This window comes from Rattus norvegicus, chromosome 8 (assembly GCF_021556685.1).
Source record: "Rattus norvegicus strain SHRSP/BbbUtx chromosome 8, alternate assembly SHRSP_T2T, whole genome shotgun sequence".
Classification (NCBI taxonomy): Eukaryota; Metazoa; Chordata; class Mammalia; order Rodentia; family Muridae; genus Rattus; species Rattus norvegicus.
The window spans coordinates 22,424,835-22,438,624 of record NC_141541.1 but is presented as its reverse complement, the minus strand read 5'-3'; the positions used below and the strand labels follow the sequence as shown (position 1 = coordinate 22,438,624).

The window sequence follows — 13,790 nt, the reverse complement described above, 5'->3', positions numbered from 1 at the left end:
TCTGTCATGCCCCTCTGGCTTTTTCATATGTGTTATGAAGATCTGAATTCAAGCCAAGTGCTTTACTAACTAAATAATCTCCCAAGGCTCCTCAATTTCTTTATAACTCATAATTCATAATTCATAACTATAGGTATTCCAACCTTGAGTAAAGCATCTTTCCAATGGCAAAGTTATCTTTTTTCAACATTTTATTTTTATTATTCATATTTGCATCAAATCAATGAATTTTAAGCAAAGCTCAGATGACTAGAAATTTAACGTTGTTTATAATTCTGATCCCAAAGTATGTTTCAAACAAAATCTAAGTTGAATGAGAGATAACATCCTTGTGAAGACAAGCTTAGAACCTCTAATCTAGTAATTTAAAATGTTCTGTAGCAGAAAGCTTGGTTCATGCCAACAGTTGCCTTTGTGCCAGTCTTTCTCCTTTTTTATCTTCCCATGTTTCTACAGGTTACATATATTCAGCTTCAGGGATCGTCCTTAATAGTGAGTATTGCAGATTCCCACATTTCATGGCTGCCTCCCTTCTCCTGTATGTATGAGATGATGGATGAACCAACATCTTCCTCTGTTATCCACTTTAAATGGACAGAAGTTTAAAATGGTTCATAGAAATGTAGACTGAGTGGAAGTGGTAAGAGTCACCCATCCTTCCACAAAGCACACAACACAAGGGTGATGCTAAGTTTCAAACAATGGTGTCACAAATCAAAATATAGATTCTTGGATATAGTAACCCAGGTTGCTGCCACTTATCAAAGATATATCACATTTTAATTGTATTCCTGATATGTTGTTTTCTTTTACTTTGCTTTGTTTTCATCAAAGCTACCACCTCCTTCCCAGCTTCCTCTCTGGCTCCATCCTCTACAAACAATTCCACAGGTAGGCAGCAGTGCAGGTTATTATTGGTACCAGTAAGGTAAGTGAATGATTTCTTCTCTCAGTGCCCATTCACCTTTCCAATGAAGACATTGATTTCTGTTATTCAATCTAATTACTCTTCCTGCATGTATTTACCCAATCTACCTGGAATGTTGTCCCTATTGCTTAGCTTCAGCAACTCTTAACAATGATTTTCATATATGAAATAATTCTTTCTCCAAAGAGTTTTATTCAGTCATTGGTTGGGTAATTCTTGCAACTGTCCTACCTGCCTTCCAACTAGTTTCTTCTGAAGTGCAATAGACTGGGTAATTTCCCTGACTCCTACATTAGCAGATGGTATCCTATTCATCTTTGAACCTAAAGAGTTTATTACACGATTTTTCATACACAAATCATGTCTTGAAAAGTGAAGAACAGTCACAATTCTATTGTTTTAACAGGTTTACAATGTCTCCTGCTTCAAATTTTACTAGTCTAACAATGTCTAAATCGAACATCTTTATCTTCCCCACTGATACAGACAATGGTACTGTAATGGTACCCATCACTCTCAACTTTACCATAACCAACTTACACTATACCGAGGAGATGGGACATCCAGGTTCCTTGAAGTTCAACTCTACTAAGTGGATCTTACATTATTGGGTAAGTGTTTCCAAGAACCCTAGCAACTCTACAACTCTATGGCAAAGCCCCCTCTATATTTTTGCTAATCCTCTCTTGTTTTATTCTTGTTTGTTTGTTTATAATTTTCCATCAGCTTGGTACCTTGCTCAATAAGACCAGCATTGCCCCAGTCTACTCTGGATGCAGGTTGTCTTCACTCAGGTGAGAACCCCAGGTAGAGTGAACACTTATAAAACAGCTACAAGAGATTATGCACCTCTTCTTCTTCTTCTTCTTCTTCTTCTTCTTCTTCTTCTTCTTCTTCTTCTTCTTCTTCTTCTTCTTCTTCTTCTTCTCTCCTCCTCCTCCTCCTCCTCCTCCTCCTCCTCCTCCTCCTCCTCCTCCTCCTTCTTCTTCTTCTTCTTCTTGATAGTTTGTGTCCTTATTGGTTTTTTTATTTACCTTTCAAATGTTATTTCCCTTCCTGGTTTCCTTGACATGAGCCCCCTATCCCATCCCCAGCCCGATTCCCTTCTTTGATAAAGGTGTTCCACTCCCCAACCACCCCCCTTTCTGCCCCCTGACATTCCTTTTCACTCAGGGGGTCCAGCCTTGGCAGGACCAATGGCTTCTCCTTCCATTGGTGCCCAACAAAGCCATCCTCTACTACATATACCATCCACCCAGACACTAATACTTTCTTCCTGCCCAGACAGAGTTTAGGTTGAACAGTGAGTGATTACTTTTACTAATATAAATTATTTACTGTAGAAAACTCAAATGATATTCTATTTAAAATGAGGGTTCTCTTAGAAGAACTGAATATTATGTTTATAATACAAGTAAAATGTTTTCTGAGGTGTTAAGGAAATGGGCTATTGTAGTTGTAGATCCCACATCCTTCTACCATAGGGCAAGGCTGCTTGGGAAGGCAGCTCAAGGAGAATTTGACTACACTAACCTCACTTTGCTATAAGGAAGCACTAGCACACCAATGCCTAGGGGTGGGGAACACAGTCTGAGAAGTGGGAAAGCCAGAGCTAGCTTAGGAGTTACCAAGCCTGAACAAGGCTGAAGCATTAAGGTTCCAGGTTCTTGGGCATCCAGTTACCACTGGGAGTCACAGAGCTGAGAATGAAGTGGGGACCCACAGGCTGGATCTAGTCCAGGGTCAGGGGTGGGGTGGGCTGTGGAAGAGAACCCCAGCTGGTCCCATGGAGACTGTACTGGGCTTGGTGGGCACAGGTTTGGTGGCAGTTGTGGTCAGGAGTGCAGAGAGGCCTTTGACTAGAGATTAGAAAGCACCAAAAGCCTTCTCTATGGCTTCTTGCAGTGGATCCCAATAAAAAGAGACAGTCTGTTATTCCAAACCGTTTATTGTCATGGTATAAACTGGATGAATAAAACCATACACACCCTTCTTAGGGTCAGCATGAGATTAAATACCTTTTGCAGGGAAAAATGTCTGTGAAGGGAATCTTAATTGCTGCGCTCCATGGGCATTTAGGTACTTCATTAGCATGGAAATCTCTGTCTTGAACCTATGTAACCACAGGTCATATCTCTTTTATGTGAGAAGCATGACATGTTTTCACAGTCAGGGGTATGGCAGGGAGTTGGGAGCCACCTAGATCTCAAGGTGTATGCCCACCAAGTCTCCAGGTGTTAACCTGCTCTGCCTTACCAAACTTCCTGTCATGGTTTTATGTCCCATAGACCAATCAATATAAGGCTTTTTATAGAATCCTGAAAAACTGAAGTCCACCCCCAGAAAACCACATAAAATGCTGAGTGTGGTGGCAAACATTTTTTAACCCCCTTTAATCTGGCTAACAAGATAGACCCTGATTCAACAATACGATTGAATTTACAACTAGATGAGATAAGCAGGTCACTGGAGCATAGTCCTTCATCCTAATATAAATGGCAAACCTTAGGTTCTAATGAATGACTCGATCTCAAGAAATAAAAAACAATGCAGAATGTGGGGCTGGTAAGATGACTTTAGTGGGTAAAGTATTTCCTATGTAAGTTAGATGACCTGAGTTTGATTCTCAGAACTTACAAAAAATGTCTGATGTGGTTGCTTTTACCAGTAATCTGGACACTCCTACAATAAGGTGGGAGGAAGGCACCCAGAAATAATCCCCAAAGCTTGCTACTCTTTTGGCCTGAAGTATGAAGTGCCACAGAAACAAAACAAGAGAGACTCTTATTCACTAGCTGACTCCTGGAAGCTGTCCTCATGCACCATGTTACTTTTTTGACCCCACTCAATCATAGTGAATGTATGTGTGTGTGTGTGTGTGTGTGTGTGTGTGTGTGTGTGTGTGTGTGTGAGAGAGAGAGAGAGAGAGAGAGAGAGAGAGAGAGAGAGAGAGAACCTATTTCTGACCCCTGTGTCCAAAGGCTCAGATAAGACAAATAGAGACTTACTTTCAAACTTTATAACTATCTCCTTCACAATCTTCAGCCTACTCCCTTCTGCTCCTGCTTTCATATCCCCCAGCTGCTTAAGAACCGACCTCATTATTCCAATCTCAAATGTCTTTCTGACAGATCTGAAAATCATAGAGCAACCACAGGAGTTGACATCATCTGTAACTTCCATTCTTACTCCATGAGTCCTAGAGTAAACCAAGATCAGCTATTTTGGGAGTTGAGCCATGGGACACATGGCATCACCTGTCTGGGCCCCTATACCCTGGATCAGGACAGTCTCTACATAAATGGTGAGATCCCATGTTTAAGCAATGATCATTTTCCCATTTAGAGTCTTAGTTTTTCTAAAGTACTGACAAATTCATCCCTCTTTCTAGAATGGTCTTTTTCCCATTTTCCTTTCCTTTTGTGTCTGGATTCCAATTATGCTTCTATTGTGATGATTCCAAACCACCATGGGGTAAATGGTAGAGTGCTTGCCTTGCATACGTAGAGATCTGAGTGCCATCAGAATCATACAGTTTCACTTTCCAAAACCACTTCCCAGTTTTTTGCCTAAGAACAAGTATAAAACCTTCACAGCCCCAATGACCAGATCTATTCACCTTCAGTCTCACTGCCTTCTTAGTTGTCTCCTCCATAAACATTCACTTTTGGTGTCTTTCCCTCTGCTTTTTTTCCCCAAAGACTCTACATTCTCCTTTGCCCAGAATCTTTGATATTCACCCTTAAGTTCCTCATATTTTCTTTCTTTACAGGTTATAGTTTTGGAGCTGCAGCCCTTAATACCACCAGTGAGTATTTCTGGCTGTCATTGCCCAGCTTTTCCTCCCACTTTCAGGGACCACTCAAACGGTTCTTTTTATAAAGAGCTTTGAATAGCCATTGGTTGGATTTTATAGTCACCTCCTACTAGATTTCACTTCCCTGGTCAAAGAATTGGAAGACGCTGTTCACTGTTGAACAGAAGAGGTTACTGCAGAACCTCACATACACATGTATGTTACTTGTAAAAATGAAGTAAGTCTTAATGACTTAAGAGTTATAGAATATCCCTTGTTTCAGATCATTTTAGTCTAACAGTGCCCATGGTTAAGTCTGGAAAGAGGATTGCTTCCTGCTTTGTTCCAGGCTTGGAGCTTCTCTCTTCATCTGCTACTCAAGCAATGAATCTGTAGTAGCACCCATCACTCTCAACTTCACCATCACCACCCTCCCAGTAAATACTGAGAGAAACAACCCCTCCTCACCAGGCTAGACACAGACACCATCACCTACCGAACTCTTGCATGGCTTCCATTTTAATTCTTCCAAAAATTATACGTTGCTATCCTTAAGAGATAAACTGAGGTATAATAACATTTTTAAAAGAATGTATTTCATCAAGTAATTATTTGTGAAGTGGGAAATACCAAATCAAGTTTTCCAAAGGTAATGTGGAAGCAACTACAGATAAATTCTGACCAAAGATAGGACTGTCCATGGTTTTTTGCAACTCTCTCTCTCTCTCTCTCTCTCTCTCTCTCTCTCTCTCTCTCTCTCTGCCTGTTTTATGCTGAATTCACCTAAGATAAAGGAAGAAAGAATGAAGGGGAAAGAGAAGCAAGGAGAGTGACAGGGAGAGATTAAGGAGAGCTGGGAGGAGGGAAGGAGGGCAACATGGAGAAACAAGAGGAAAAGGCATTGTCGTAAGACAGAGAAATAGGGATGGAGAAAAGAGAAGAGAAGGAGAGTTGTAAAAGTGAAAGGGAAGGAGGCAGAAATGGGGTAAAAGAAACTAGAGGAGGGATAAAGTGACAAAGAAAGAGGACAACAAAACAGAAAAAAAGGAAGAGAAGGTGCACAGAGAAAAAGGAAATGAACAGCATGAGATGAAAAGCAACAATATCGACCAACCAAACTCTACCAGAGCTTCCAGGGAGTACACCACCAACCAATGCGTACACATGGAAGGACCCATGACTCCAGCCGCATGTGAAGCAGAGAATGCCATCGTCCAGCATCAATGGGAGGAAAAGCCCTTGGTCCTGTGAAGGCCTGTTTCCCCAATGTAGGGAAATGCTAGGGCGTTGAGGAGGGTAGTGGGTGTGTGGGAGTTGGAACATCCTCATAGAAGCAGGGAGAAAGGCAGAGGGGTATAGGATGGGGGAAAGGGTATAACATTTGAAATGTAAATACATAAGATAGCCAAGAAAAACAAAATTAAAAATATTTTTAAAAAAGAAGAGCAGGGGGAGAGGAAGAGAGAAACAGGTAGATGGCACAGAAGAGAATGAGAGAAGGAAGAAAAGTAGAAAAGGATGAGAGAAATAGAAGGAAAAAGATGATGGAGGACAGAAGATAGATAGGGGTACAGAAAGACACTAGGTATCACTACTTCTGCTTCATATGACCTGCTCACTCACAAAACCAAAATTACCTATAGGGAGAGTGGGAGGATAGAAATAGTCTTTCAGGATTTTCTACATCATGGGAACCCCTAACTAGCTGCTATAGTTGCTTCATTAACAAGTCACCCACAGACCTATTGTCTTACCCACTGTAAAGAACATTAACTCCCCCTATCCCCAACTACATACTATCATGTCAGCTTTAACTTTCTCTCTTTCTTTCTATTTGCACAGCTGGGGAACTCAGTGAGGAGTTGTTCACAGTGAATTTCACCATCAACAACCTACGCTACTCAGCTGATATGAGCCAGATTGGATCCCCCAAATTCAATATCACAGATACACTCATGCAACACCTGGTGAGCTACCTGCCTCCCCTCAGTCCCTTCCATCCCCTTCCTAATGGAGATGCCTGCCTCTAACCAACTCTGGCTCCTTTCTTTACAGCTCAGTTCTTTGTTTCAGAGGAGCAGCCTTGGCCCCCTATACACAGGCTGTAGAGTGGACACTCTAAAGTAAGACACGTTCTGCACTTTCTGTTTACCTCTCCTACCCATTATTCAACTTGAAAAGTCTTGGAGTTGTGATGATTAGGATGGTGATAATTCATGTTTATCTATTGTTTTGTCTTTTAATCATTTTATGACAATTTAATGTTTTATAGCAAAAGGGTACTTACCTATAATCCTCCAGTAATGGTCTCGAACTATGACTTAGAAGCAAAATATCTACCTAGAATCTACCAGTTATTGACCTGAGATGGTTTGGCTTAGACCACTTACCAAGAATGTACAAGAATCTAGTCTTGATGCCAGTATTATAACAACATTAAATTGTTGGATATAAAAATAAAAATCCATCAGTCCAAAGCAGATCTCTCTGAGTTTGGAGCCTACCCTGTCTGTATAGTAAGTTCCAGGATAAACTTAGTTATTTGGCAAGACCCTGTCTAAAAACAAAATAATGCAAAAACTTAAAAATAGTTCAGCTGACTGACTAGTGAATTTCTGGATGCCTCCTGTCCCAGTGCTGGGATTGCAAGAACATGTGGCCACACTGGAGTATTTTTTATATTGGTTCTTAAGAATTAGAACTCTGGTCCTCCTTTTGCTCCTACTAGGTTGCCTTCTCCAGCCTTTGCTTTGTGCCTAGTCTTATTGCATCTTGTTAAACAATATTTGGTTGATATCCTTGAAAGGCTCTTTTTGGGAGGGGATTATTGAGGTATAGTGAATCTTAGGGAGAGGGGAAGTTGTGGGGATCAGGAGGAGTGGAATAAGAGGATGCTGTGGTCAGGATGTATTTTAAGATTAAAAAAAAAATAGGGTTGGGGATTTAGCTCAGTGGTAGAGCACTTGCCTGGCAAGCATAAAGCCCTGGGTTCAGTCCCCAGCTCCAAAAAAAAAAATTAAAAAAATAAGTATAAAGAAAAATGAAAAGAATTCAGGTGCTCCTGTTTGAAAAGCAAGGATTACTACCCTCCAACTCATTTACCTTTCCCTTGATTCCTTTTTAATTATAAACACACACACACACACACACACACACACACACACACACACACATAATTTATCATCTATATTAGCTTCAGATTTATTTAATGAAATGTTTGAAACAATTAACATATGAAAAAAATTGACTTTTTTCTTGTTTTATTTTCTTTGTTTGGCTGAACCATTTGTTGTTATTTTAGTTGTTGTTGTACATGATTATGGAAGGTTTAATCCAAAATGGGACAAATCTACAGCTTTGGGCTTCTAGCAATAAAGCACACTGCCATACAGGTATGTAGGAAGAAAAAGATGTCAGCATCAGGAAACAAAGCAGGATGAGTGTTAGAGGCCAATGCTAACCTTTGAGGACTCACCACCAATGTCCCAAAGATCTGTTGTGATCTCCCATCTCCTAAAGTTCCACAATGCCTCCTTTTACAGCAGCCTAAGACCAAGCTTTTAACCCATGGTTCAAACAAAGTTTTGAAGAATAAACATCCACACATGGTGAAACGTTGAAATGATTTCTAGGTAGACAGTGAACTGGTGTTAATATCTCCACATTGTTGTATAATCACAGCTATGATCCATTTCTGAAACTTTACCTTCCTAAACTGAATCCATTTCCATTAAACATTACTCTCCATCCCTATTTCCAGATCCTTCAACCTACCATTATGCTTTTCAGATCTGTGCTTTTTATGAGCTATTTATAAATTAAATAATAAAACATTCATCATTTTGAGGCTGGCTCCTTATGCTTAAAATAATATCTTCAACTCTAAGTTCATCTGTGTTGTTATATGTCAGGATTATATTCTTTTCTACGACCAGATAATGTTTCCCTTGTATATAAATGCCATGTGCTCCTCATCTGATGACTATGACTGAATCTTTCATGGAGGAAGGCCAATATGCCATGTTCTGGAGTTTCACTGTGGCAGGAAAAAAAATGCCTCTATTCCTGAATGCTGCATTCTGGAAGAAACTTGGACAGATAAGACATAATTTCCTAAAGGGTGCCTAATGCTATAATGGGACAAAGATGCATCAGTGTCTGACATTCAGAAAAGCCTGCTGGTTTTATCCTAAAACATTGAAAGAGTAATGAGAATAAAAGAAGGGAAAATAATAGATGGGAAAGAGGGGAAGGAAGGAGGGAAAGAGGAAGATGAGAAGAGTGAAATATAATATATTCCCATTATAAGGGATGTATGTCTTGGAAAGGTCAGAAATGCAAGGCTAATACCTAAGCATAGTAAAAGCAATAAACAGCAAACCTGTAGCCAACATCAAACTAAATGGAGAGAAACTTGAAGCAATCCCACTAAAATCAGGGACTAGAAAAGGCTGCACACACTCTCTCTCTACCTATTTAATATAGTACTTGAATTCCTAGCCAGATCAATCAGACAACAATAGAAGGTTAAAAGTATTCAAATTGGAAAGGAAGAAGTTAAAATATCACTATTTGCAGGGAATGTGATAGTATACTTAAGTGACCCCAAAAGTTCCACCCGAGAATTTCAAAGCCTTATAAACAACTCAGCAAAGTGACTGTATATAAAATTAACTAAAACAAGTCAGTAGCCTTCCTTTACCCAAAGGATAAGCAGGCTAAGAAAGAAATTAGGGAAATGACACCCTTCACAATACTTCCAAATAATATTAAAATACCTTGGTGTGACTCTAACCAAGCAAATGAAAGATCTGTATGACAAGAACTTCAAGTCTCTGAAGAAAGAAATTGAAGATGATCTCAGAAGATGGAAATATCTCCCATACTCATGATTTGGCAGGATCAATATTATAAAAATGGCATTCATGCCAAAAGCAATCTACAGTTTCAGTGCCATTCCCATACAAATTCCAACTCAATTCTTCACAGAGTTAGAAAGGGCAATTTGCAATTCATTTGGGAAAACAAAAAACCCAGGATAGCAAAAACTATCCTCAACAATAAAAGAACTTCTGGGAGAATCACTGTCCCTGACCTCATGCAGAGCAATAGTGATTAAACAGTGTATGGTATTGGTACAGAGACAGGAATAGAATTGAAGACACAGAACTCACACACCTATGGTCACTTGATATTTAACAAAGGGGCTAATGCGGGGGGTGGGGGGAAACATTTTCAACAAATGATGCTGATTCAACTGGAGGTCACCATGTAAAAAAATGCAAATTGATCCATTCTCATTGCCCCTTACAAAGTTCAAGTTCATGTGAATCAAGGACCTCCACATAAAACCAGATACACTGAAACCAATAAAAGAAAAGTAGGGAAGAGCTACAAACACATGGACACAGGGGAAATTTTTCTGAACAGACCACCGATGTCTTATGCTCTAAGATCAAGAATTGTCAAACGGGACCTCATAAAATTGCAAAGCTTCAGTAAGGCAAAGGACACTGTCATTAGAAAAAAATGGCAGGGAACCAAGAGATTGGGAAAAGATCATTACCAATCCTACATGTGATAGAGGGCTTATATGCAATATATCCAAAGAATTTGAGAAGTTAGACTTCAGAGAATCAAATAATTGTATTAAAAAATGAAGCACAGAACTAAACAAAGAATTCTCAACTGGGGAATATCAAATGGCTGAGAAGCACCTAAAGAAATGTTTACCATCTTTAGTCCTTAGGGAAATGCAAATCAAAACAACCCTGAGATTCCACCTCACAACAGTCAAAACAGCTAAGATAAAAAAAAAAAAACAAAAAAACAAAAAAACCTCAGGTAACAACAGATGCTGCTGAGGATGTGGAGAAAGAGGAAAACTCCATTGTTTGTGGGATTGCAAGCTTGAACAACCACTCTGGAAATCATTCGGTTGCTTCTTAGAATATTGGACATAGTGCTACCTAAAGACCCAGCTATACCACTCTTGAGCATATACCTAAAATATGCTCCAACATATAACAAATATACATGCTCCACTATGTTCATAGCAGCCTTATTGATAATAGCTAAAAGCTGGAAAGAACCCAGATGTCTTTCAACAGAGGAGTGGAAACAGAAAATGTGGTACATTTACACAATGGAGTACTACTCAGCTATTAAAAACAATGACTTCATGAAATTCATATGGATGGCAATTGGATGGAACTAGAAAATATCAATCTGAGTGAGGTATCACAAACACTAAAAAGTGACCCATAATACACACTCAATGATAAGCGGATATTAGCCGAAAAGTTCATATTACCCAAGATATTATTCACAGACTACATGAAGCTCAACAAGAAGGATTATTAAAGTATACATTCTTTAGTCCTTTTTAGAAGGGGGAACAAAACTATTCACAGGAGGATATACAGTGACAAAGTTTGGAGCAGAGACTAGAGGAAGTGTCATCTAGAGAATGCTCCACATGGAGATGCAGCTCATAAATAGCCACCAAATCTAGACAATAGTGCTGATGCCAAGAACTGCAAGTTGACAGCAGCCTTATATAGCTATCTCCTGAGACGCTCTGTGAGATCATGACCAACCCTTCAACAGAGAATGAGGTCCTTAATGGAGGACTTAGAGAAAAGATTGAAGGAGCTAAAGGGATTTGCAGCCCCATATAAACAACATAACCAACCAACCAGAGCTCCCAGGAACTAAACCACCGTCTAAAGAGTACATATGGACAGACTAATGGCTTCAGCTGCATATGTAGCAGAGGATGGCCTTGCTGGGCACCAATGGGAAGAGAAGCCCTTGGTGCTGCCAAGGCTCAATGCCCCAGTGTAGGGGAATGTCAGGGCATGGAGGCAGGGAGGAGTGGGTGGTTGGGTGGGGGAACACCCTCATAAAAGCAGGGGCAGGGGGATAGAATAGGAGTTTCCTGGACAGGAAACCAGGAAAGGGGATAACATTTGAAATGTAAATAAAAATATATAATAAAAAATGAAAAGAATGAAGAAGACAATGATGGTGAGGGCAAGATTGAGGAGCAGAAGAAAATGGGGGAAAGAAGAGGGTGAAGCCTAAGGGAAGGGGGGGCAAACAAGGAGAAAGGAGGAAATGGGAACAAGAGAAGAAAACAGAAATGGAAGATGAGGAGGAATGGAAGAAAAAGAAGAAGATCAGGACAAAATAGAGAGGTGAAGAGGTAGAAAAGAAGATGAAGAAGAAAAGGAGGTGAAACCAAAGTTGGGATAACTTAGGAAGTAACCTAAGGAAGGATGCCAAGAGGGAAGCTTTTAAACAAATGCATGGAAATTCAAACGTGAGAAAGTACATGAGAGGGAAAAGCAGCAAAGGGCATCAACAAAATCAGACTGTGGACTATGAGTTGTGTACAGTTACCACAGATGTAGAGGCATCATGTGGTCTGAATCTCCTCAACATGTCCCTCTTCCTCCCTAACTCAGGTCAGTAAAGAATGGTGCCCAGACCCAGGTAGATGTCCTTTGCACTTATCACCAAGTTTTCAACAGTCGGGGACTGCCTGCCAAGTCAATTTTCTATGACCTAAGCTGGCAGACTCATGGAATCACCAAGCTGGGTCCTTACTCCTTGGATAAAGACAGCCTTTTCATCAATGGTGAGCCTTTTCTTTCCCCACCTTTTGGTGTTCCTGCATATTAAGGAGATTTTCTATTACCAGTTCTTTAGGGAAATTGTTGGAATTCGAATCCAGGTTCCCATTCCCAAACCCTAACTCTATCATAATAGACTGCTCCTTGACAACTTGATTCTATATCTTGAAAATTTTGAATCTAAGACACAAGTGCAGTTATCATTGCTCAAGATGGTGCTCTAGACAAATGCTTCACAAAACAGTCTTTTCTGGAGAAATCAAGAGGGAAGATTTGTGTCAAAGCCTTATTCTTCTCATACTTACTTTGGATTGAATTCTCTCCTGGATTGTTCCTTTATGCAAGGAAGTAAAGCAGGCATAAGTGTATCTAATGGCTTAAGTTTTAGATACTACATATCAGCTTAAAACCAAGAAAGGACAGAGTCTAAGAGGTATGCGTTCTAACACATTCTAAAAATTGATCAAAATAGTTCCCTACTTCCTTTCTCTTCCCTTCCCTTCTCTTCCCTTCTCTTCTCTTTCCTTCCCTTCCCTTCCCTTCCATTCCCTTCCATTCCCTTCCATTCCCTTCCCTCCCATTCTCTTTCTCTCTTCTTCTTTTCCTCTCCACTTTTCCTATCCTTCCATCCTTTTCCCTTTATTCTATTTCTTCATTTCTCCTCTGCTCCCCTCCACCTCCGATACTATGCACTCACCTGTCCTCCCCAACATGGAAATAGTGCTTAAAAACTAAGTGAGGTCATACTTAAGTATCACTTTTACCTCATGTAGTAGTTAAAATTTTCATTGCTGTGAGCAAATACCTGACAAAATCAGCTTAAGAGGAGAAATATTAATTTTAGTTTCCAGTTCAAGGAAACCTATCTCATTATGGCAGGGGTAAAATTAGAATGTGGTCATATAGTAATAATAGTTAGAGTGCAGAGACAGATAGATGCAAGTCCTCTTACAGCTCTCTCCTATGTGTTTAATCACAGACTCTGATATGGAGCTGCTCACTTGTTTAGGATCCATCTTCTAAATCCCAATATTTAAATGTATCAATTTGTTGTCCAATTAAGGCAGCTCTTTCCCTAACCCACAACCCAACCTAGAAATTCTCCCTTAGACATACCCAGATATTTGTCTCTTAGGTGATTCTAAGACCAGTCAAACTAACAATCAATATTAACAATTGTGCCCAATTATAGAAGAAAGGAGACCCCCATTACTTTCATTTTAAAACAGAAAATCTGAAGGAAAGAGGATGAAAAGAATATGACCCATTTTGATATTCTAGTTGACATCCACCCCTTCAATTTTTTTCCCTGAAAAAAAGTTGTTTTGGATATATCTTCTCAATTGCACTATTTAAATGTATTAGTCTGTTGTCCAGTCAACATATACAAAAATCTATAAAGATCTTACCATGGCACCAGGGATATTTG

General features: G+C 39.7%; 1 protein-coding gene across 1 annotated transcript in view; it reads left to right on the top strand.

The window, feature by feature from the left end:
* Muc16 (mucin 16, cell surface associated) overlaps positions 1–13,790 on the top strand; it is a 203,053-nt gene that overhangs the window by 131,373 nt on the left and 57,890 nt on the right. The window contains 9 exon segments of the mRNA NM_001428753.1: positions 457–492; positions 835–891; positions 1,415–1,539; positions 1,655–1,722; positions 4,060–4,232; positions 4,701–4,736; positions 6,567–6,691; positions 6,780–6,847; positions 12,194–12,366. Coding sequence (NP_001415682.1) covers positions 457–492; positions 835–891; positions 1,415–1,539; positions 1,655–1,722; positions 4,060–4,232; positions 4,701–4,736; positions 6,567–6,691; positions 6,780–6,847; positions 12,194–12,366 — 861 coding nt within the window.